This window comes from Emys orbicularis, chromosome 1 (genome assembly GCF_028017835.1).
Source record: "Emys orbicularis isolate rEmyOrb1 chromosome 1, rEmyOrb1.hap1, whole genome shotgun sequence".
Lineage (NCBI taxonomy): Eukaryota > Metazoa > Chordata > Testudines > Emydidae > Emys > Emys orbicularis.
Window position 1 is genome coordinate 306,410,894 of NC_088683.1, and position 22,234 is coordinate 306,433,127.

General features: G+C 41.9%; 1 protein-coding gene across 2 annotated transcripts in view; it reads left to right on the forward strand.

The window, feature by feature from the left end:
* Nucleotides 1-21,732, forward strand: part of DNAJC15 (DnaJ heat shock protein family (Hsp40) member C15) — a 49,135-nt gene extending 27,403 nt beyond the window's left edge. The window contains exons 4-7 of one of the 2 annotated variants that reach the window (XM_065419913.1): nt 7,817-7,893; nt 15,972-16,054; nt 17,938-18,008; nt 21,493-21,570. In XM_065419913.1, coding sequence (XP_065275985.1) covers nt 7,817-7,893; nt 15,972-16,054; nt 17,938-17,987 — 210 coding nt within the window. In that variant the 3' untranslated portion in view covers nt 17,988-18,008; nt 21,493-21,570. Of the gene's footprint in view, nt 1-7,816; nt 7,894-15,971; nt 16,055-17,937; nt 18,009-21,492 lie in introns of both variants that reach the window. The other variant, XM_065419905.1, reaches the window with a different exon arrangement.
* Nucleotides 21,733-22,234: the final 502 nt, after the last annotated feature.

Genomic DNA, 22,234 nt, shown 5'->3' on the forward strand with positions numbered 1-22,234 from the left:
GAGGGGGGAGGGTGGTTATACAGGGGCTGCAGCGGCACTCTGTGATCCTATTCAGATTACATAGCACATGTGATTTTGGTACAAGGTCGTATTTTGCATCTTAATATTGAGTGCCTGCGGCTTTGGTGTTAGAGATCACAGACGCAGGTCTGGGCAGCAGAATTCGGCTTGCATGCGGCCATGGTAAGCCATTGTCTTTCGGCTTCTGCAGCCTTCCTAAAGGCAGCACCCTCCTTTCCCACATACCAAGCAAAGCCCGTTGAGTGCTGCGGTTTTCCTGTTAACGTGCAGCAGCAGAAACCAAACTACCCCCCCCCCCCACCTATCCAATTCTCTGGGATGATCGCTTTACCCCTCCCCCCACCGTGTGGCTGGTATCAGGGAAGATCCCTGCTAGCCAAACGCGAAAAGCTCAGTGTCAATGATTCCCGCCTCTCTCTCCCCCCCTCCCCCCCCCACTTGGCTAACTGCAGGGAAGGATTTCTTTTCAGCCACAGGCGAACAGCCCAGTAGGAATGGCCACCTCTGTCCCCTTCAGTAAATTCCCATATTTTAACCGGGTTACCATGAACAATATCACTTTCCTGAGGATAACACAGCGAGATAAAGAACGGATGTTGCTTGAATGCCAGCAAACACTGGGACCATACGCTGCCAGGCTTTGTCATGCAATGATACCAGATTACTTGCTACTAGCATGACGTGGTCAAGTGTCCTACCATGGAGGACGGAATAAGGCTGCACTGCCCAGAAACCTTCTGCAAAGGCTTTTGGAGTACCTCCAGGAGAGCTTCATGGAGATGTCCCTGGAGGATTTCCGCTCCATCCCCAGACACATTCACAGACTTTTCCAGTAGCTGTCCTGGCCGCGAATGCATCCCAAGTCCTCAGGGCAAATTAATCATTAAAAAACACTTGCTTTAAAACCATGTTTTATATTTACAAAGGTACACTCACCAGAGGTCCCTTCCATGGCCTCATTGTCTGGGATACTGCCTTGGGAGAGTTGGGAGGGTACTTCAGTCAGGCTGAGAAAAAGATCCTGGCTGTTGGGGAGAACGGAGTGCTGTGTGCTCTCCGCAAGCTCATCGTCGTCCTCCTCCTCCTCCTCATCTTCCCCGTCCGCAGAATCCTCAGGCATGGCTGAGAGTACTCCCTCCTCAGAATCCACGGTCAGAGGTGGGGTAGTGGTCGCGGCCCCCCCCCCAGAATTGCATGCAGCTCAGTGTAGAAGCGGCATGTCTGCGGCTCTGACCCGGACCTTCCGTTTGCTTCTTTGGTTTTCTGGTAGGCTTGTCTGAGCTCCTTAACTTTCACGCGGCACTATAGTGAGTCCCTATTGTGGCCTCTCTCCATCATGCCCTTGGAGATTTTTTCAAATGTTTTGGCATTTTGGCTTTTGGAACGTAGTTCTGCTAGCACAGAATCCTCTCCCCATATAACGATCAGATCCAGTACCTCCCGTATGGTCCATGCTGGTGCTCTTTTTCGATTCTCGGACTGCATGGTTACCTGTGCTGATGAGCTCTGCGTGGTCACCTGTGCTCTCCACGCTGGGCAAACAGGAAATGAAATTCAAAAGTTCGCGGGGCTTTTCCTGTCTACCTGGCCAGTGCATCCGACTTCAGATTGCTGTCCAGAGCGGTCACAATGGTGCACTGTGGGATAGCTCCCGGAGGCCAATACCGTCAAATTGCGGCCAAACTAACCCTAATTCGAAATGGCAATGTCGATTTCGGCGCTACTCCCCTCGTCGGGGAGGAGTACAGAAATCGATTTTAAGAGCTCTTTATATCGAAGTAAATGGCTTCGTTGTGTGGACGGGTGCAGGGTTAATTCGATTTAACGCTGCTAAATTCGACCTAAACTCATAGTGTAGACCAGGCCTAAGGTGCCACAAGTACTCCTCATTCTCAGAGCTATTGTTTCAGGTTGTATTAATCTCCATGAGGTGTTCTCATTCAGCTGAAAACACCTTATTGAGGTGAATTGGCCACTTCACATGTTTCAGAGCCTCTTGTGCTGCAGATGGATGGGCACAGAGCCTTTTCCCTCCATTGTCTGTCTAGCCTTCCTGTTTAGAGGACATTTCTAAGCGCTCTAAAATGTTTGTGCTTGTATAGATTTTCTTGAAATTTGCTATGCTTTGTGGGAGTGCAGAGTATGGTTAGTGATACCCCCCCACCCCCGGGGTTGTTTGAACTGGGGTTCCAGATATATAAGCCCTGAAATAACAAAAATATTTTTCTAACGGTTTCTAGTGGGGTTTGCACAGTACTAGTGATCAATCTATTGCTGTGACGTGGGTCAGAGTGGTCTCTGTTGGTCAGTTTTACCCAAGTAGTGCATGGCAGCCACTAAGTTTTGGGGGGACCCAAATTGTGAATTTAAGTTCACTTTTAACTTGCATAGATGGTGGATAGTACTCTGAACTGCACAATATAGGAAAGGGATAGAAAATGAGACAGAAAATATGATAATGCCCCTGTATAAATCCATGGTATGCCCACAGCTTGAATACTGCTTGTAGTTCTGGAAACCTCATCTCAAAAACGATATAGAAGTGGAAAAGGTACAGAGAAGGACAATGAAAATAATTAGGCTTATGGAACAGCTTCCATATGAGGAGAAATTAAAAAGAGTGGGACTGTTCAGCTTGGGAAAGAGATGATGGGTGGGAGGGGGGAATTATAGAGGTCTATAAAATCATGAATGGTGTGGAGAAAGTAATAGAGAAGTGCTGTTTACCCCTTCACATAACACAGAACTGGGGGATCGCCCACTGAAATTAATAGCAGCAGGTTTAAAACAAACATAAGGAAGTTCTTCACATAATGCAAGTTAATCTGTGGAACTTGTTGCCAGGGAATGATGTAAAGGCCAAAAGTATAAATGAGCTCAATAAAGAGTTAGATAAATTGGCTGTGGTTGTGATATCTGGAAATCTGTGTTTTGCACCCTCTGAAGCATGTGAGGAAAGGGAAGACCTGCATGTGTACCTGCAGGATGCATCACTTTTATGTAGAATGGCGTAGGTTACGTCAGTAACAAGGCACAGGGCTTTTATTAAATGGGAATTGTCAGTAGTGAGGTGGAATAGGAACGGATTCCAATACTTTAATGATGGCTGCATGAAAGTGTAGGTTGAGATGGCATCCTGTGAGTAAGTGTAAGGGAGTTCTAAAAGGCCGTGAAGTGATTCTTAAATTGTACACGTGTGGTATTCTTTCTGGGAAGTTGGCTGTATGGGTGAGTGTACACTAGGATCTGGAACCTCCTGCATGTTATAGTGCCAAGAGCCAGTGTGAGTATGTGCATATGGATATATTGCTTGAAGGGGTAGAGGGCAGGTGGTGCAGGCAACTCCACCATTTCCCCCCTTTTTGTCCTTTAATAGTGTCAGATGGAATCCTGTGGCTGAGTGTGAATGGGTGGTTAAAAGGAGGTGAAGAGCTTGTATATTTCAGCAACTGTGGGGTTGGCAGAGTAAAAGTGTGTGTGCAAATAGGGTGGGGGGTGTTGAGGCATTGCTGAAAGAAGGGAGAGCCATGGGTAACCTTCACTCTTCATTTCCTGGTTTTCAGAAGTTTGAGTTTTGTTCAACTCAGCATACTGCAAGGGGACAGCTTACCATCAAGCAACCTTAAATCTGCATTAACATAGTTTTTCCCCATAAAATATTCTTAATATCTAGCAGAATATATATAATGGCTTTTTTATTTTGTGGAGTTATGTATCGTCTCTTCAGTGAGAGATTGTGGCGACTTGTGGATACCGAAACACGTACACATTTTATAAAAACCATAGCTTCTATATAGACAGGGTGTGGTGATTAGTCTCATAAGGACACTGGGATATCTCTTACTGGTGCAGAAATTGTAACAGAAAGGTAGGTTATGCGAACCAGGGAAGGTCTTTAAAGACGTCACAGCCCAAATAAATTAGGCTTCCCTATCGGACAGCCCTTTTCTGGAGATTGCTGAGGGAATCCATACACTTATAGAGTGGGCCTAAAGCTATTTACCATTTTCTTTTAATAGAGTTCATGCAAGAAACTGAATTAACTATCATGGGCTGTATAGGGCACAACATGTAAGGAAGACCTGCCTAGAAGGTTAAATGGGGCCCAAAATATCAGAAGTATCAGGAAGTGGAGAGCTCACTTTTGTGATCTTTCCAGCCCAGCAAGGATTGCAGATGTGGTAGGCTGATTTTAATATTGTAGGGTGCCTGAAATGTCCTTCCCTTATCACTATGAGTTTTCCTAACAGGAAATATCAAAAGTAGCACTGCTTCATGAAAACACTTCACTATTTAAGTCCAAGTAGCACGTGTAAGTTAGATGGATAATCAAACTTCTTTCTTCTTTAGTAGCTAGAAAACTGCCCTTCTACCTTTTTTTTTTTTTTTAAGGAATGTTCTGTCCTCACTTGCCCATGCCTCTAACCTAGACAAAGATGGCTTTTAGTCTGATTTCCTTTGCTTTAAAAAGGAAGCTTCAAATCTCTTTAGGACTGGGACTTTCATTAAAAAAGGGGCTGTTTGTGCCATAAGTGTCCTCTGAGAAGGAAGCCATTGTCCTTAATGACCTAGCTGTGATTTTAAAGGTCCAAGACAGGCCTGAGTGTCTTCCTCTGAAAAGAACAGGGCAAAGCACTTGTTTAATGCCTTTTGGAAACTATAAAGATCAAGGCTCCCTGAAGTAAGCAGTCTAAGCAGGGCCTGTCTTTTGTGTATTATATCTAGTGCTGTGGGGTCCTGCTCCATGACTAGAGCTCCTAGGCGCTAATAATAAGAAGAATAAGAAGAATGTTTACAATTATAAAAAGGGAGTTTGTATTTTGTCATTGTGACGGTATGAGTGTAATATAATATCTCATTGAAAGATGACAGGGCCAGAAAGAGTTAATTAACTCACAGACTGACCTGACCCATGGGTGAACCTTAAGGACTGGTTAGGAAGATAGGTAAATGAATAGAGCTTTGAAATGTAAGTCTGCATTGTTAGAAGGTTAGATGTTTGCTCAGGTCTTGTAATATAAGCAAACAATTCTTGTCTATTGCTATAGCTTTAATTTAAAGATCAAAAAAGGAATATTAACATTTATGATGATAGTTGAGTGAAATAGTATTATTGTCTATATGTCTCTTTGAAGGTTGTGGTAACCTGTATCTGAACTGTTTAATGGATAAATTGCCCTGTGCTAATTGCCAGGATGTTTGGGAGAAGGAGAGTTAAGCCTATTGTTTTCTCAGGCCAAAAGGCTGCTGGAAATGTATAAGAACCTTGGGACACGATCCTACTTCATCTCAGATCTGCTTTGGGTTTCAAGAGGGGGAAACCTTAAGCCACAAGGATTGAGATCCCCAGTCATTGACTGGAGCCACCCTAAATATGGACATTGGACTATAACCTATGAACTATAGCTAAAAGGACTTTTGGCAGCTACAAGCTCACCTCTGCTATGTATCTGAACCTCAAGAATTAAATTCGTCTGTATGTATATTCATCTTTTAACCAACCCTCTCTCTCTTTTCTTTGTTAATAAATTTTAGTTTAGTTTAGTTAATAAGAATTGACTATAGCGTGTATTTTGGGTAAGATCTAAGTTATAATTGAACCTGGGTATGTGGCTGATCCTTTGGGATTGAAAGAATCTTTTATTTTATGTGATGAGATAAGATTTTCAGTAATCATCATCATATCTGACAGGTGTGTCTGGATGGAGGCCTGAGGCTGGGCACTTTAAGGGAACTGCGTTGTTTGGACTTCTGAGTAACCAGTGCGGTACTATAGAAGCTGCTTTGTGCTGGCTTGGTAAAGCTAAGTATTGAAATAACCACGAGCTTCTGGGGTTTGTCTGCCCCGTTTTGTTTGCAGTTCACCCTAATTGAGTGACCTCAGCTGGCTCCCATGGGCAGCACCATCACAGTCATGCAGCCATACTACTTAGGCCAGTGGTGGGCAGCCTGCGGGCCGCATGCGGCCCGTCGTGGTAATCCGCTGGTGGGCTGCAAGAGTGTTTGTTTACATCAACCGTCTGCAGACATGGCCACCCACAGTGGCCGCGGTTTGCCATTCCTGGCCAATGGGAGCTGCGGGAAGTGGTGGCCGGCCTGCGCTGCTTCCCGCAGCTCCCATTGGCTGAGAACGGTGAACCGCAGCCACTGGGAGCTGCGGGCGGCCGTGCCTACGGACGGTAATGTAAACAAACTGTCTCACGGCCCACCAGCGGATTACTCTGATGGGCCACAGGTTGCCCACGACTGACTTAGGCTGTGATCTCAAGTTAAGGGCCAGGCATATTTTAATTGTGGGTAAAAAGCACAGTTCTGAAGCCAGACTTCACTTTGATGATAAAAGGATGAAGCTTACTTTCTGTAAAGCTTACTTGTTGATAAATTTGGCAGTTAACAAAACTTCAGTCTTCTTAACTGACTTCTGGGCTCCAGCTCCCAATAGTCAGGCTGTTGGCCGCCTAGGGGCTCGAGGGGACAACAAAGGTCCGTGGCCCGGTGTGCTTAGCACCAATAAAGACACCGAGGGGAGAAAGCAAGCCAAGTTTATTTCAGAGCTCTGAAATGGCACTAGGAGACCAGCATGTCTCAAATCCAGTGCAACAAATACAAACAACTTTTACCTTTTATACCCCAAACTGTTTGCATACATCTCTTTGTCTGGCTGTTCCCCCTCACCCCTCCCTTCCAGACAACTGTTATAATAAGCTCTACATAAGCGTGTGAGAAAACTTTCCCAGTCTCTGCGACCTTGAATTAGACATCTGCAAACTAACTACCCCTCTGTTCCCTCCTCCTTATCTCTATTATTTCTGCTAGTGTGAGTAAAACTGCAGCCATCTGCTAGAAACGCTGACCAATACATTTCTGCTTCAGCCTGCTACAGAGCATGTAAAGCAGTGAGCACAGAAGTAGGTGAGAGTTCACAAGATGGGGTTTGGGGGTTCAGATAGGCCCAGAGCAAAAGAGTTTCATCGACACTTTGGTCTTCCGCTCTCCCGAGTTACCTGGTAGCTATGCCTAGTGGACCCCAACAAGGCTGTCTTGGAACTACATCTGTTGTCTCTGGGGCTTGTTTGACTTAGAGGGCTGAGGCTGTGTGATGCTGGACTCGTCCCTAATTCTTTTTATTTAAAAAAACAACAACAACACTGATATCTTTAGTTAGTGTAACTGGCTATGGTATTTCAATAATTTATTTTAACACATGGTTGATAGGCACCAGTTTTATCCTCACTCCCTTCCCTGGACAACTATAGTTTTTGCTTTTAAAAAATTCATCACACCTCACTCTCCAAAACAAGTTTTCTCTTTCAGTTGTTTTAAACAGTGGTTAAAATCTCAGTTTCTGATCTGGGAAAAAAACAGCAAATAATCCCAATTGGCAGGGGAAGTTGTCAGCATGAATTTATGTGCACATGAAGCTCAGGGCAGTGCTCATGTGCAATTTCCTTCTACCCAGCATTTAGACAATTAGGGTTCCCCTGCCAAAGGGCAGGGAGACTCTCAACCCTACAAATCAATGGCTGCAACAATTAATGTCTTTCATTATCAGTGGGACACTGTAAAAACACAAACTGTAACTTTTAAGAGGTCAGATTTTCAGTGTTTGACAGAGTTCCTTTTAAACCATATTTGTTTTTCAGTAGTTTCATCACTTGAAATGAATTCTAATCAAATGCCAATCAACCTTGCTAAGGTAATAGAATAGCATTGAGATCATGACACCTATGTACCTGGAACTAATGATTTTCCTCTCTCTCTCTCTTCCCTCCTCCCCCTTCCACTCCCCCCATAGAGTTTTTCATCCTACTATAAAGGAGGATTTGAACAGAAAATGAGTAGACGAGAAGCGAGTCTTATTTTAGGCATAAGGTAGGTGTGCTGCATTAATACTGTTTCTGTTCTATCACCAGACTGAATGGAGAAATGTAAGGTGAAAGAATAGGGCTATATGGTGCTCACAGTTGTAACTTGTTAGAATGGCATATGGAACACAATTTTTTTTAAGACTGTATTTTGGTTGGGAAAAAAAATACAATAAAATGAGCAACCATGCAACTTTCGTCATGCCTTCAGGCCCCTTACAGCAATAGAGGGCAAATGCTGTAAATATAAATCAGAACAGCACATACTATGCTGATCAACATGATCATCTACTCTGATCTCACTACAAAATAAAGATTTACAATACTGTGGATTGTATTAATGCATCAATAATGCAGAAAGCAATTCATTGAGTCTGTCATTTCAAATGTATGTGTAATCTCTCTTCACATCTTTTTTTATTGTGGTTAAAGGAGTTGAGGATGCAATACAGTGTATTAGGATGAATTTAAGGGTGAGCCTAGGCATGTGTAACTTACGGGTGAAACACATTACAGGGATATTGTGATTATGCCCAATACCAAGCATTACAAACCCAGGCAATTAAGAGTTAAGATTACACTTAAACACAGGGCTGGCGCTTCCATTTAGGCGACCTAGGCGGTTGCCTAGGGCACCAGGATTTGGGGGGGCGGCATTTTGCCGCCCTTGGCGGCAATTCGGCGGCGGGGGGTCCTTCCGTGCTCCGGGTCTTTGGCAGCAATTCTGCGGCGGGTCCTTCACTCGCTCCGGGACCTGCCGCCGAAGTGCCCCGAAGACCGGGAGCGCGGAAGGACCCCCCCCCGCCGCAGAATTGCCGCCGAGACCGGGAGCGCGGAAGGACCCCTGCCTAGGGCGCCAAAAACCCTGGCGCCGCTCCTGCTTAAACATGTTTGGATTTCTTTTAACATATGGAAATGCACAACTAAGGCACACAAACCACCTTTATTCTTCCCAATAGCAACTCCAGGAAGGGAGAAAAGAGTAGGGGGAGCCCTGAATGTCTTTAAAAATAGTTTAATCTAATCTAATCTGGGGCCACAAATGCTAAAATGTCTTAATCATAATTGCATGATTATTGCAGGAAGTCACTATAGGCCAGAGTTAAAATTGTTTGGTTCCCTTAACTGTGCAGTTCCATATGCTAACATGTTTGGATTTTTGTTTGTGTAACCTTAACATTAATTAGACTTTAATTACAGGAATGTTGTAATGATGCCTAGCTAACCCTTATTAATCCAGGCAATTGAGAGTTAAGGTTACATTTAAAGTTAATTACAACATTCCTGTAAGGGTCTTTAACTGATATGTCCCAAAATTATGTCGTCCTTGATGTATTTTTTGTCTTGCAATTTCCTTAGGTTTTGAAAATAGTGTGTATGTATGAAATATCTAAACAAGAAACCCAAAGAGAATGGTACCATGTGGTATTTTGGGTGACTTGAAGAAATGCATTAGCAACCTTAAATCACTTATTAAAATTAAACTTATGGGCAGATTCACTGGTACACCAGAGTAGTGCATTGCAGCTAGAGCTTACTGGTCCATTTAGATGGCTTTAAAGTTGGTTTACTTTGACAGAACAGTTCATAGCAGTCGATGTACTGGTGATTCTGGACCTTAATTTGCAGTTGAATTGTTGTTTTAGAGGTCTGCGTTAGAGAACAGGTGCTATGTAAAGGAGGGATGGGAGATCCTAGCCCCATAATTCCAATGTCTATGCACTTTAAAGGTATCCTTTATGCTCTGCTTGTTTCCCCAGTTAGTACTATCTTAGTGTGCAGTGGAGAAAAGGCAAGAATGCCATCCTGTGGGGAGCCTTTTAAAGTACTGATGCCCCAGCCAGTATGTGGTCATGGAACTTTTACTTGTCCCAATTGTCACTTCTCCTTAATCTGCCAACAAGAATTTTGAATTAGGGCTGTCGATGAATTGCAGTTAACTCACGTGATTAACTAAAAAAAATTAATCACGATTAATTGCAGTTTTAACCGCACTGTTAAACAATAGAATACCCAATTGAAATTTATTAAATATTCTTTGTTGTTTTTCTACATTTTTAAATATATTGATTTCATTTTCAATACAGCATACAAAGTAGACAGTGCTCACTTTATATTGTTATTTTTATTACAAATATTTGTACTGTAAAAATGGCAAAGAAAAGAAATAGTATTTTTCAATTCACCTCATACAGGTACTGTAGTGCAATCTCTTTATGGTGAAAGTGCAACTTACAAAGGTAGATTTGTTGTTGTTACATAACTGCACTCAAAAACAAAGCAATGTAAAACTTTAGAGCTTACAGGTCCACTGAGTCCTACTTTTTGTTCAGTCAATCGCTAAGACAAACAAGTTTGTTTACATTTACGAGAGATAATGCTGCCCGCTTCTTATTTACAGTGTCACCTGAAAGTGATAACAGGCGTTCACATGGCACTTTTGTAGCCAGCATTGTAAGGTATTTACGTGCGGTATGCTAAACATTCATATCTCCCTTCATGCTTCGGCCACCATTCCAGAGGACGTGCTTCCATGCTGATGATGCTCATTAAAAAAGTAATGCATGAATTAAATTTGTGGCAATTCCTTGAGGGAGAATTGTGTATCTCCTACTCTGTTGTACCCACATTCTGCCATATATTCCTTGTTATAGCAGTCTTGGATGATGACCCAGCACATGTTGTTCCTTTTAAGAACACTTTCACTGCAGATTTGACAAAACGCAAAGAAGGTACCAATGTGAGATTTCTAAAGATAGCTACATCGCTCGACCCAAGGTTTAAGAATCTGAGGTACATTCCAAAATGGGACGAGGTGTGAAGCTTGCTTTCAGAAGTCTTAAAAGAGCAATACTCCAATGCAAAAACTACAGAACCTGAACCACCGAAAAGAAAATTAACCTTCTGCTGCTGGCATCTGACTCAGATGATGAAAATGGGATTGGTCCACACTGTTTGGATCGTTATCGAGCAGAAACCATTAGCAGCATGGACACATGTCCTCTGGAATGGTGGTTGAAGCAGGAAGGGACCTATTACTCCTGGGGGAATTTTGTGTCACTGCACGTGTGCAGAATTCATATCCCCTGCAAATGTATTTGCTTCCCCACAGAAAAATGACTTTCTGACAGGGAAGCAAAGGGAAGCTGCAAGAGCAGTCACGCACCACTCCCTAGCAGCACAGGTGCATCATTTCAGGCACCCGGAGCAGCCAGCGGAGAGGTAAATCACCACGGGGTTGGGGACACCCCAGCCAGTGGCTCCTACCCTGAGCCGGGATCAGCTACTAGTCCTGTCTGGGCTGGAGGTAGGAGAGGACGGGGGTAGGGGTCATTGTACAGGGAGCTGCTCCCCCATCCACTCAACCCCTATGCATCCAGACCTCCTATACCCAGGCACCCCCGCCTAGCCTCACCCCATACATCCAGAACCTCCCTAGTCCTCCATACCCGAAAACCCCATTGAACCTCAACCCCCGCACCTGGAGACCCCCTGCACCCAGACCCCCTGCCTCCAGATCCCCACCCCTGAACCCAGACCACTCCCCACTGAGCTCCCTGCACTCAAACCCCCTCCCTGATGCTCCACCCCCTGCACCACCCTGAGCCCCCACATCCAGACCCCCACGCCACTGACCCCCCAACTAGCTGCACCCAGGCCCCACTCCCCCAGCATCCAGAGCCCTGCGTTGAACCCCTCCGCTGAGACCCCCACACCCAGTCCCCTGCGCTGAACCCCAACCACCTTTCATCTGGAAGCCCCTGCAGAGTCTCGTTGCCTCTGCACCTGGAGCCCCTCAACGAGCCTCCGTGCATCCAGATCCCCCCACACCTAGACACCTTACTGAGCTGCCTGCACTCAGATTGTCCCCCACAGAATCTTCTCACTCCACACCTGGATCCCCCCCACACTGAGCCCCTCCACACTTGGATCCTGCTTGGTTGAGTCTGCCTGCCCCGCACCTGGCTCAGGGGAGCAGGGTCCCAGGGTGTTTCTAGGGCAGGCCCTGGCATTGTGCTGTGTCAGGGTCGGGTGCAGCCTCACCGCTGAGTCTATGTCCCAGGGGTGGAGGAGCTGCAGGGTGATCTCCCACCTTTGTGCAGCCAGTGGCCTGTGTTCCCCACTGCCATGCTGGAGCCTCTGCATTTATTTATTGACAAATAAAACATGCAGAATTTTAAAATATTGTGCGCAGAATTTTTAAATTTTTGGCACAGAATGCCCTCAGGAGTAACATATGAATCTTTAGTGCATCTGGCACATAAATATCTTGCGATGCCGGCTATGACATTGCCATGCGAACGTCTGTTCTCATTTTCAGGTGATATTGTAAACAAGAAGTGGGCAGCATTATCTCCTGTAAATGTAAACAAACTGAGCAATTGGCTGACTAAGAAGTAGGACTGAGTGGACTTGTAGTCTCTAAAATTTTACATTGTTTTACTTTTGAATTCAGTAATTTTTTTGTACGTAATTCTACATTTGTAAGTTCAACTTTATTATAAAGAGATTGCACTACAGTACTCGTATTAGGTGAATTGAAAAATACTATTCCTTTTGTTTTTTACAGTACAAATAAATAAAAAGTGAGCAGTGTACACTTTGTAGTCTGTGTTGTAATTGATATATTGGAATTGGAAAAGGTTCAGAAAAGGGCAACAAAAATTATTAGGGGTATGGAACGGCTTCTGTATGAGGAGAAATAATAAGACTGGGACTTTTCAGCTTGGAAAAGAGACAGCTAAGGGGAGATATGATTGAGGTCTATAAAATCATGACTGGTGTAGAGAAAGTAGATAAGGAAGTGTTTACTACTTCTCAACACAAGAACTAGGGGTCACCAAATGAAATTAATAGGCAGCAGGTTTAAAACAAATAAAAGGAAGTATTTCTTCACACAACGCACAGTCAACCCGTGGAACTCCTTGTCAGAGGATGTTGTGTAGGCCAAGACCATAACAGGGTTAAAAAAAGAACAAGATAAATTCATGGAGGATAGGTCCATCAATGGCTATTAGCCAGGATGGGCAGGAATGGTGTCCCTAACCACTGTTTGCCAGAAGCTGGGAATAAGCGACAGGGGATGATTACCTGATTACTTGCTTACCTGTTCTGTTCATTCTCTCTGGGGCACCTGGCACTGGCCACTGTCAGAAGACAGGATACTGGGCTAGATGGACCTTTGGTCTGACCCAATAGGGCCATTCTTATGTTCTTAATCAATATATTTGAAAATGTAGAAAATATCCAAAACTACGTGAATAAATAGTATTCTATTATTGTTTAACAGTGCAATTAATTGTGCGATTAATTTTTTACAATTAATTGCGATTAATTTTTTTAATCATTTGACAGCCTTATTTTGAATGTGTCCAGTTTTCCTCATAGCACTGACTCATTATAACTAATCAAAATGATGCATTCAAATTAGCTGTAGGGAAACGGTTGTGATTTGTAGAGTTATCTCTGTCACAAAGCCCCACTTACAAGTTAACTGAGCTGTTAACTGGACCTTGTGTGTTGTTTTTATAAATGTAACAATTAGATACAACACACATTATTAATATAGCTTAAATACAACCTAATTTCTTCTAACATAATTTATTCACAAGATTTCAACAAAAATTAACTCAATGGATAATCTGAAGAGTCTGTGTTGTTCCATTACTAAGATCATTTGGGACAAACACTGACAGATGCTAAATTTCTTAGAGGCTAATTTTAATGAATTTTTAACTTACACTAATTATCAGACTTGTAAATTCTCAGAAAATCCATTCTGTGCCCCCAAAATAAACAATCATTTTGTGGAGGCTGTGGACGTAAAACAGGATTAATCTGTACTTTAAATGCAAAATGGAATTCAGCATTAACTATGGAGCAGTAACTGGTGTCTCCATAATCAGGGAAGAAAAATGGTATTGTGCTTGGGTCTTGTGATTCCCTATTCTGTGGCATAAAATTTCTGTGACTTTTGGCAAGTTATTTTAATCTCTGTCCCTCATCTTTGTCGTCTGTAAAAAGGAAATCCTTAGCTCACAATGGTTCTGGAGCTTAATTCAATTTTGAAATTTATGAGGAAGGCATTATAAGTGAAGTATTATTATGGTAGGCTCTATGTTAGCTGAGGTAACATCTGCTGTAGCGAAGGTAACAAGACTTAAATCATAAGCCTTTATTTTCAGTAGTTCGTAACTTGTGCTCTCATCTGCAGCTATGATAGTTTTTAGTATCTGTGGCCCAATCCTGCAAACACCACATTTGAATGGGACTACATATGTAAATAGTTACTCATGCATATTTGTAGGATTGGGCCTTTAATTATTTAGCAGCATAGCTAATGTCTGCATAGACCGTTTTCAAATTTAAAAAAGTCTGGGTAGATAGATTTCACTGACTCTGCATTTAAATATAGTGCCACAAGAGGAGATTGCTCAGGAGGACCAGGGAGTAAAGGGAACGCCAGTACAAGCAGACTTGGTAAAGTGCATCTGGCCCATCAGGCTTCTTCCCACTGCAGAAGGGTGTCTTGCAAATTTGACTAGCCCAAAAACTCTGGATTATTTTTTAAAAGGAGATTAACATACGCAACCAATTAATGTAATTTGCTCAGAAGTTAGGAAATGCAAAAGCTACATCTGGATGCACACCCTTATCAGTGCCTCTTTTTATTATTTATGTAATGCCTAACACATACTAGTGCTTTAGAGAATAAATACAAATAAATGGTCCCTGCCTCAGAATGTAGTTGAACTTAGAAGTGATATGACCTTCTTCTTTAGCGTATGCACAATGTGCCTTGGGTGGCATGTGACCAGGATTCATCACTGAATTTGGTCTGCTGGTTGGATCATTAGCTTCCCCGGCTCAGGCCGAGTGCTGACGGAGAGTGTGACATGAATGCTGATCCGTGTGCCCCAGTGATATGATGATACACATAAAGAAATACAAAGGTTACAGTACTAAGATCAGTGCCTACTTAGTTTTTGTATGTGCATATTTTGATGGCTCTGTGAGAGTTTAGGACTTTAAAACTGACTCATTTCTTGTGGGTGATGCTTATTACATACATTGTTGCGTATAAGTATTTCGAAAGTGTTAAATATGTGATCGCATCTCAAATGCCACTTTCCAATGATCTTAGATAGTCTGCACATGTACCATCTTGTAGTACTTTGTGTGCTGCTTTTGTGTATGCTGGAGAACAGTACAATAGAATCTCAGAGTTATCAACACTAGAATTACAAACTGACTCGCATTCACACACACACACGCTTTCTTTCCTTCCCTATCGCCTCTACCTCAAGTTTGGGAAGCCTCTGCTCCATATGGAGAGAAGGGGAATAGGTTGCTGGGGCCAGAGGGTGGTTTGGGAAAGCCTAGCCTGGCTCTCTTCTCATCACCTTGGGAGTTGGGGGAACTCTTGTCTCTAGGTGATGCCCATGAGGAGGGAAATTGGACAAATAAAAGGCACTTCTCTAGTCCAAAGGTGTTCCCTCTGCCAAATAGCAAAAGCCTGCTGCAAACAATGGAGTTGTGAGAGCTTTTCAAAGAGAAGTACACAAAAACCTTTTATAATGGAAAATGTTAGGGAATCTAAATATAGTAGATGCTACCAGCTCCCCCGTATTACGCAAACGTCCTGAGCTTTCCATATTTACAGAATAAGTCCAATGAGAATTGTAAGTTAGCTAGTTCTAGATGAGAGAAACTCAAAATGTACATACTGTTTTCTCTACAAGACAACTTACCAGATAAAATAAAGATTTTTTTTCTCCAAAGGAAATCTTTATATTATTTTAATATGTGGTATGTAAGTGGTGACAAAAGTATTGATATGTTAGCTAGAAAAATTGCATAGTGTATAAATCAATAAAAATATTTATGAAATAATAAAAAGATAGCAAGAATATACAATAGAATCTAAGATTGTAGAAAATGCTAAGATGTTGCATTACAGAAGTAGTACAATAGATTGCATAATCAATGCATACACATGGGGCAAAGTTGAGGTTGTGTATTCAACCTTCAAGTGTGATTATACTCTGAAAAATGACAGGAAAATAGCATTACGTTACTCCACAGATCTGTTCCTACGTGTATCCAGAGACATATGGCTGACCAAATGTACAAGGCCAATCAGTTACCCCTGTGTAACCTTCCTGAAGGTAATGAGTAAGGTTGCACTAATGAAATTGAGGCTTGGCAGTGTAACTTGCAATGCAGAACCTTTTTTTACTGGTGATGTTTAAGAAAGGATTTTGAGTTTGCAGGATTAGTGACATCTGGTTAAACTAAGCAAACTTGATGTTACATGCCATTTTATCAGTCATTTTTCAGAGCAGAACTGCACTACTTTAATGCAATTTTGCCATAACCTAACTCTTGAGCATTTAAATTTCTAACTTAACAATACAATAATACTCATTTTTGGATTCTAATAATACTTTGCACTTAGTGCCCTTTAGCAATATAGGTCTGAAATCCCCTGACAAAGGTGGGTAAACATCATTGTCCCTATGAGAACTACGCCTGTGGGATAACTGGAGTATATAGATTGTTTCTTGTCCCAGGTTACACAATGAGTTGCAGAACTGGGAACAGAACTCAGCTAAACTTGGTTCTAACTGTGCGCTCAATCCACTAGATTACAGCAGCCTATTTATTAACCGCTTTATAGGTTGAAATAATGGTAAATTGTGATCTTTAACAGTTTGATATAAAAATTATTTGAAATATAAATAATCTTATTTCTCAATTATTATGTAATTTTCAGGGCCTCTGACCACCTAATTTTTATTCCCATCGCCTTTTCTTCTCTAGTGCAGTTCTGTGCACCACTTCTGCAACATATGTAGGCTTTGATTTTTCCTGTGATTGAAGAGTAACAATTACAATATTTAGGGGAGTCCCCCACAAGAATATAGTTAGGCTGAGACCTGGCATTCCTGCACAGATAGTGGAGTTAGGTTCTTTAAGCCTTCGGCTAAAAAGAAAAGGCAAGGGCAGTATGTATTCGCCTTCTATGGTGAAATTTTGTACCACTAAAAAGTGTTACCCCATAACACTCTTTAGTGGAGCGACAAAAAGCTGCCTTCCTCTGGCTTCTCTTGAAGTGGTAAATGCTGCTGCAAATGATGGCTACATTTCCCATGTCAACTAATTTAAAAAAAACTAAACCATACAGATTCAAATAGAAATGTTCCTCTGCACACCAGAAGGAACTCTGCTACTGTGCTGGCACAATGCTTCCATAAGTGGCTATTTGCTGGTAAGATACACACTTAATTTAGTTGAAGTACATATTTTATCTTCCTGTCACTGAAAGGAGCAGCTTTCTGTAGCATTTGTAAATTGACATGTCCCTGAGTGTAACACATTGAACAGCTTTGGAAAAACAAAAAATGCAGAGTTTTCTGATCTCACCAGAATGAGGAATTATTTAATATTGCCATATTTTAATAATACTCTGTACAGATACATAGTTACAACAAATATTAGATATTTTGTCATTGGTCGTAAATAACCGTTTTCCAGGAAAAGGATCATTTCCCCCTGTTCACTGGTGGAAAAAACAGTTAAATCTGTGTAAGGCTTTGTCTGTAATGAAAAGTTATATTAGCATAGCTACATTGATCAGGGGTGTGAGGGAAGAGGGCTTCCGTTGACCTAGCTAATGCCATCCAGGGAGGTGGTGGTCCTACGCTGACAGAAAACCCCCTTCTGTCAATGTAATGCTGGCATAGCTATGCTGACATAACTGTGCTGATACAGTCTCTGTAGTGTATGTGGCAGGAACTGTTGAGTTTTGAGGATACAAAAGCTATCAGTATTCCTGCACTGTACTGGCTTAAAAAAAAAAAAAAAAAAGTGTACTTCCTTAAATGTCTTAAAAGGCTTATTAAAATGTTACATCCCGAAAGGTGCAATTGGGTGTTTTGTCCACAAGATGGTGAAAACCTCTAGTTTTAAATTGTCTGAAATCAGTGCAAACTGATAATTTACAATCTGAATTTGACACTATGGTAAGCACTTTAATTTATTTCTACAGTACATCTGCTGACAAGGCCAAGATTAGAACAGCTCATAGGAGAATCATGATTTTGAATCACCCTGATAAAGGTACACTGTTGTTTTCATTAATATTGGGTGGAAAGCGCATACTACGAGCTCCTTTCAATTTACTTAGACTGGTTGTAGCTAGCCATTTATGTAATTCATGAAATTATGTGCTGTATATTTAGTAGTGAGACTTAAGCCTTTATATGTTGTTGTTTTCTCTAATAAATAAAGCAGACCGATATCCAAGATCCGCGTGCAATAGCAGCACTAGGTTACTCTGCTGCCTTTTGAGCTCATTTTCTAGATCAGCACTTCACTAGTGGTTAGTGTTCCAGGAGCTTTGAAGAAGGGAAAACACTAGCCATGAAGTTCCCATTTACGTTACATAAAAATGCTTGAACTGTTTTTTTTCTGGCCATAAATATATGAGCACACAAGTCTCTGAGGGACATGTGCTATAATCACTAAATATATCAGATTCTGGATTTCTTAAACCCATCCTGGAAAACTGTAAAGCTGGGCACAGTTGCTTTAATTGGCCAGGTTTTTAATGTAAATCTTACAGAGGCTTATTATTATAATTTTAAGTACACTACAGCTGCTTGAGAAAGAGAGCCCATATGTTCATTCCTGTTTCTACTTTTCAATAACAGATGGTAGAATTGCACTGTATTTCAAAAGTCAAAAGGGGGAAGTGAAGTTTTTTATTTCTTGTTGACAGATTTACAGGATTACTTTTTTTCCTAACCATCATAATAAAAAGATAACTGACCTCTAGCAATATAAGGTGTTGAGTAAGCACTTTTCTTTCAGCCGCCTTATCTCGTTGGATTGCTAATGGCTAAACAGTCCTGCTTAGATGTTATCTGTCATTCTGCTTTTTAATTTGTTTTTCTATAAAGTGAGTATACGCTGTACTCTGAAAATAGGAAAGGAATTCTCTGTTGTATTTGTAATATATTATGGTGGTCAGAGGTACAGTTTAGTGTACAGTATGTTAAAAGTTTAGATTAACAAACATTATCATTTGTATTGCTGTGGCACCCAGAGATCCCCATCAGGATCTTGGTTCCTTTCGGCTGGGTGCTGTACCACATATTAAGACAATCCCTGTTCTGAAGATACTATACGCTAAAGTCTCCCACTCCCACAATTGATAGCATCTGAGCCAACAGTTGCACTTGCCTGGAGCTCTGTAGACTTCAACAGGGCATTGTGTAGACTCAGCAGCCCACCTGTGCACTACCAATTGCAGAATTGGGGCCATAGGTCCTAATCCTGCATCTACCCAGGCAGGCCCATATACCCACATAGAGCTCCTTTGACTTCATTAGGGCTCTGCCCATCTGGCTCCAATGGCAGGGTCGAAGCCTAAGACAATACACAGCTTAGCAGATAATTGGAGTTAGTGGGAAAAGGACAACAATGGAAACTGATTAAAACTACAGTTATGTAGGCTAGTTATGAGAGAACTATGGGATCTGAAGACACAATTTTAAATCAATCAATCAAAATCAAATGTTTTTAGAGAAATAATATACACAACGAAAGCCACAAAAATTGTTGCACTGAGTATCGAAACTAAAATTACAAATAATTGAATTGCATGATACCAGTTTCTCTCTCATTGGAAGGCAACGAAATAGGTTGTGCACTTAATGATGTAAATGTAGCAAAAAATGCTTCTAGCAAATTTGACTTTATTTTGAGAAAATTCACTTTTGGCATTTAAACAGTGTATAGTTAATATTTCTCTAGCTTGCATTGCTTTTTGTAGTTTATCATTTTATTTTTCATTCCTCTGCTCTCAAAGGGGACTAGACAAGCTACATTCAATTCGGTAATCCCCACTCCTTACTAAAACCCCAGTTATCAGAAAAACTTTACATATGTATTGGTAGGCATTCTCCCCCCTCCCCGCCCCAAACACACACACAACACAGCACACACTTAAAAAATATGGACTTCATTTAGTTGTTCCTGTATTAGATCTGGGAATAGGGTTGCCAACTGTCTAATTACACAAACCCAAACGCCCTTGCCTTGCCCTGCCCCTTCTCCAAGGCCCTGCCCCGCTCACTCTATCCCCCCTCCCTCCATTGATTACTCTCCCCACCCTCACTCACTTTCACTGGGCTGGGGTAGGATGTTGGTGTGCGGGAGGGGGTATGGGCTCTGGGGGGTGGGACTGAGAGGTTTGGAGTGTGGGAGGGGGCTCTGGGCTGAGCCTGGGGCAGGGGGTTGGGGTGTAGGAGGGGGTGAGGGGTGTGCGCTCTGGAAGGGAGTTTGGGTGCAGGAGAGGGTGTGGGGTGCAGGCTCCAGCCTGGAGGCGCTTACCTCAGGCGGCTCCTGGTCGGTGGCGCAGCGGGGCTAAGGGGGCCACAGGCACGTGCCAGCAGCTTTAGGGAGCAGCGCAGAGCCAGGGCAGGCAGGGAGCCTGTCTTAGCCCTGCTGCCGCCGCCAGACTCCAGTGCCTAAAATCTCCCTGTTTGGCTTCAGTAGCCTCCAAGAGAAAAAGTGCGTGATTCCGGGGGACTCCCAGTGAAACCAGTAGGGTTAGCAACCCTATCTGGGAATGAGCGTGTAGTGGTTTAGACTCCTGATCTAAAAGTCACAGTGAAGTCCTCCAGCCTTGGAAGCCCCATCTCCTTCTGTTGCCAGGCATCTAGAACTGATACTTGTCCTTTCTGTATCCTTAAATTTTATTCATACTTTTTCATTCATCAGAACAGATGCTTAGGAAAGGGTTGTTCAGGGCACAGTGATGTTTCAACCACATTTTAGTGTACAAAGATAGAGGTGTGTTCTAGTGAGTGATGAGCTACTGATACAGATCTTATAATGTTGTTTTTGGTGACTGTAGGCAGATGGTTGGCACTCAAGGGGAGAGTAAAAAAACAAACACAAAGACCACTGAACTGTAATCAGATTGTTAGATGGAGCGTAAAGCAATGACACTGTTCAGGACCAGAAGTTAGAAGGCATACCATGTTTAAATAGCTTTAATGTGACATTTTTTGGCTGGTATTTCTGTGTCTCTGAATCTAGAATGGAATAGGCTTGGTGTATGTTCTTAATATTCTGTATCAAAAATTTACTTATAACATTTTGCCTCTAATAATTTCCGGGGGGGGGGGGGGGGGGAGAGGGAATCCTAGCTGTTCTCATTAGATGAACTGTTCAGGGTAGCTGACCTTGCTTAACAGGTGCAGGAACAATGCATTCAGTCTAAATCTTGCAGGTAAATGCCAATATAAGATGATTTCAGAGAATAACTTTAGACTTTTCATGAGGACTTCACTTTAATAGGAGATTGCTGCTCTGCATTATTTTTCACAGTGATTAAGATTTTATTTCATGTTTGTTCTGTTTATTTATCCACTAGTTTAATTTATCTCTGACATATTCACGTAAGCTTATGAACTATTTTTTTGGAGGGGGAGGAAACTAATAAACCACATCACCAATAATTAAAGGGATGCTCTAAGTTAAATGGTTTTGTATTTCATACTGATATAAATCTATTTTTTCTCCCTTTTTTCAGGTGGATCTCCCTACTTAGCAACAAAAGTAAATGAAGCAAAAGATTTGTTAGAATCCAGCACCAAAAATTAATGTCCAAGGACGTCGGTGATAGAACTTTTTATACATTCCTTTCTACTGGAAATCCTGTAGATATATTGTGCAATAGCTACGTGCTGCTCTATATAGCTGCATAACACTGGATCAAATAGTCAGTTATCTATCTTCATTATTAAAGATCTAAGACTATTTAAAAAGCAAACTGATACATTTTACAATGTCTCATTTCTAATATATTTTTCTCCCTCAATCTGTTTTGACTCTAAGCGTTGAAGCTGGTTCTTCATTGACTGTTCTTAAAAAATGGTTTATTACAGGTTTGTTCAATAGGGCTGGACTGCTGGAACTTATATTTTTTAAAATGGAAACATTTGTCTGTATTATAATATAGGCTTTATTTATTTATTTATTTATTTTGATAATGGTGATACTGTATAGCGCTGTCACTTGAAGTGGCTCTAGAAGGTAAAACTGGAAGGCTTGCCACATGTTGGATTCCTTTCTTTTGAAATATTGGGATTTGCAGCATAGATGCTGTTTCAAAGCTGCTGGTTGGGACAAAATGACTTGAAGATTACGCCAAAATGCTGGTTTCCTTATCTCTGTATTTGAGGGACGTAGAAATGTAAAGGAGAATATCAGCCTGATTTTTTTTTTTAAAGGTGCTTCGACCTTTTCCATGTTAAAACAGCTTTGAGAAAGAT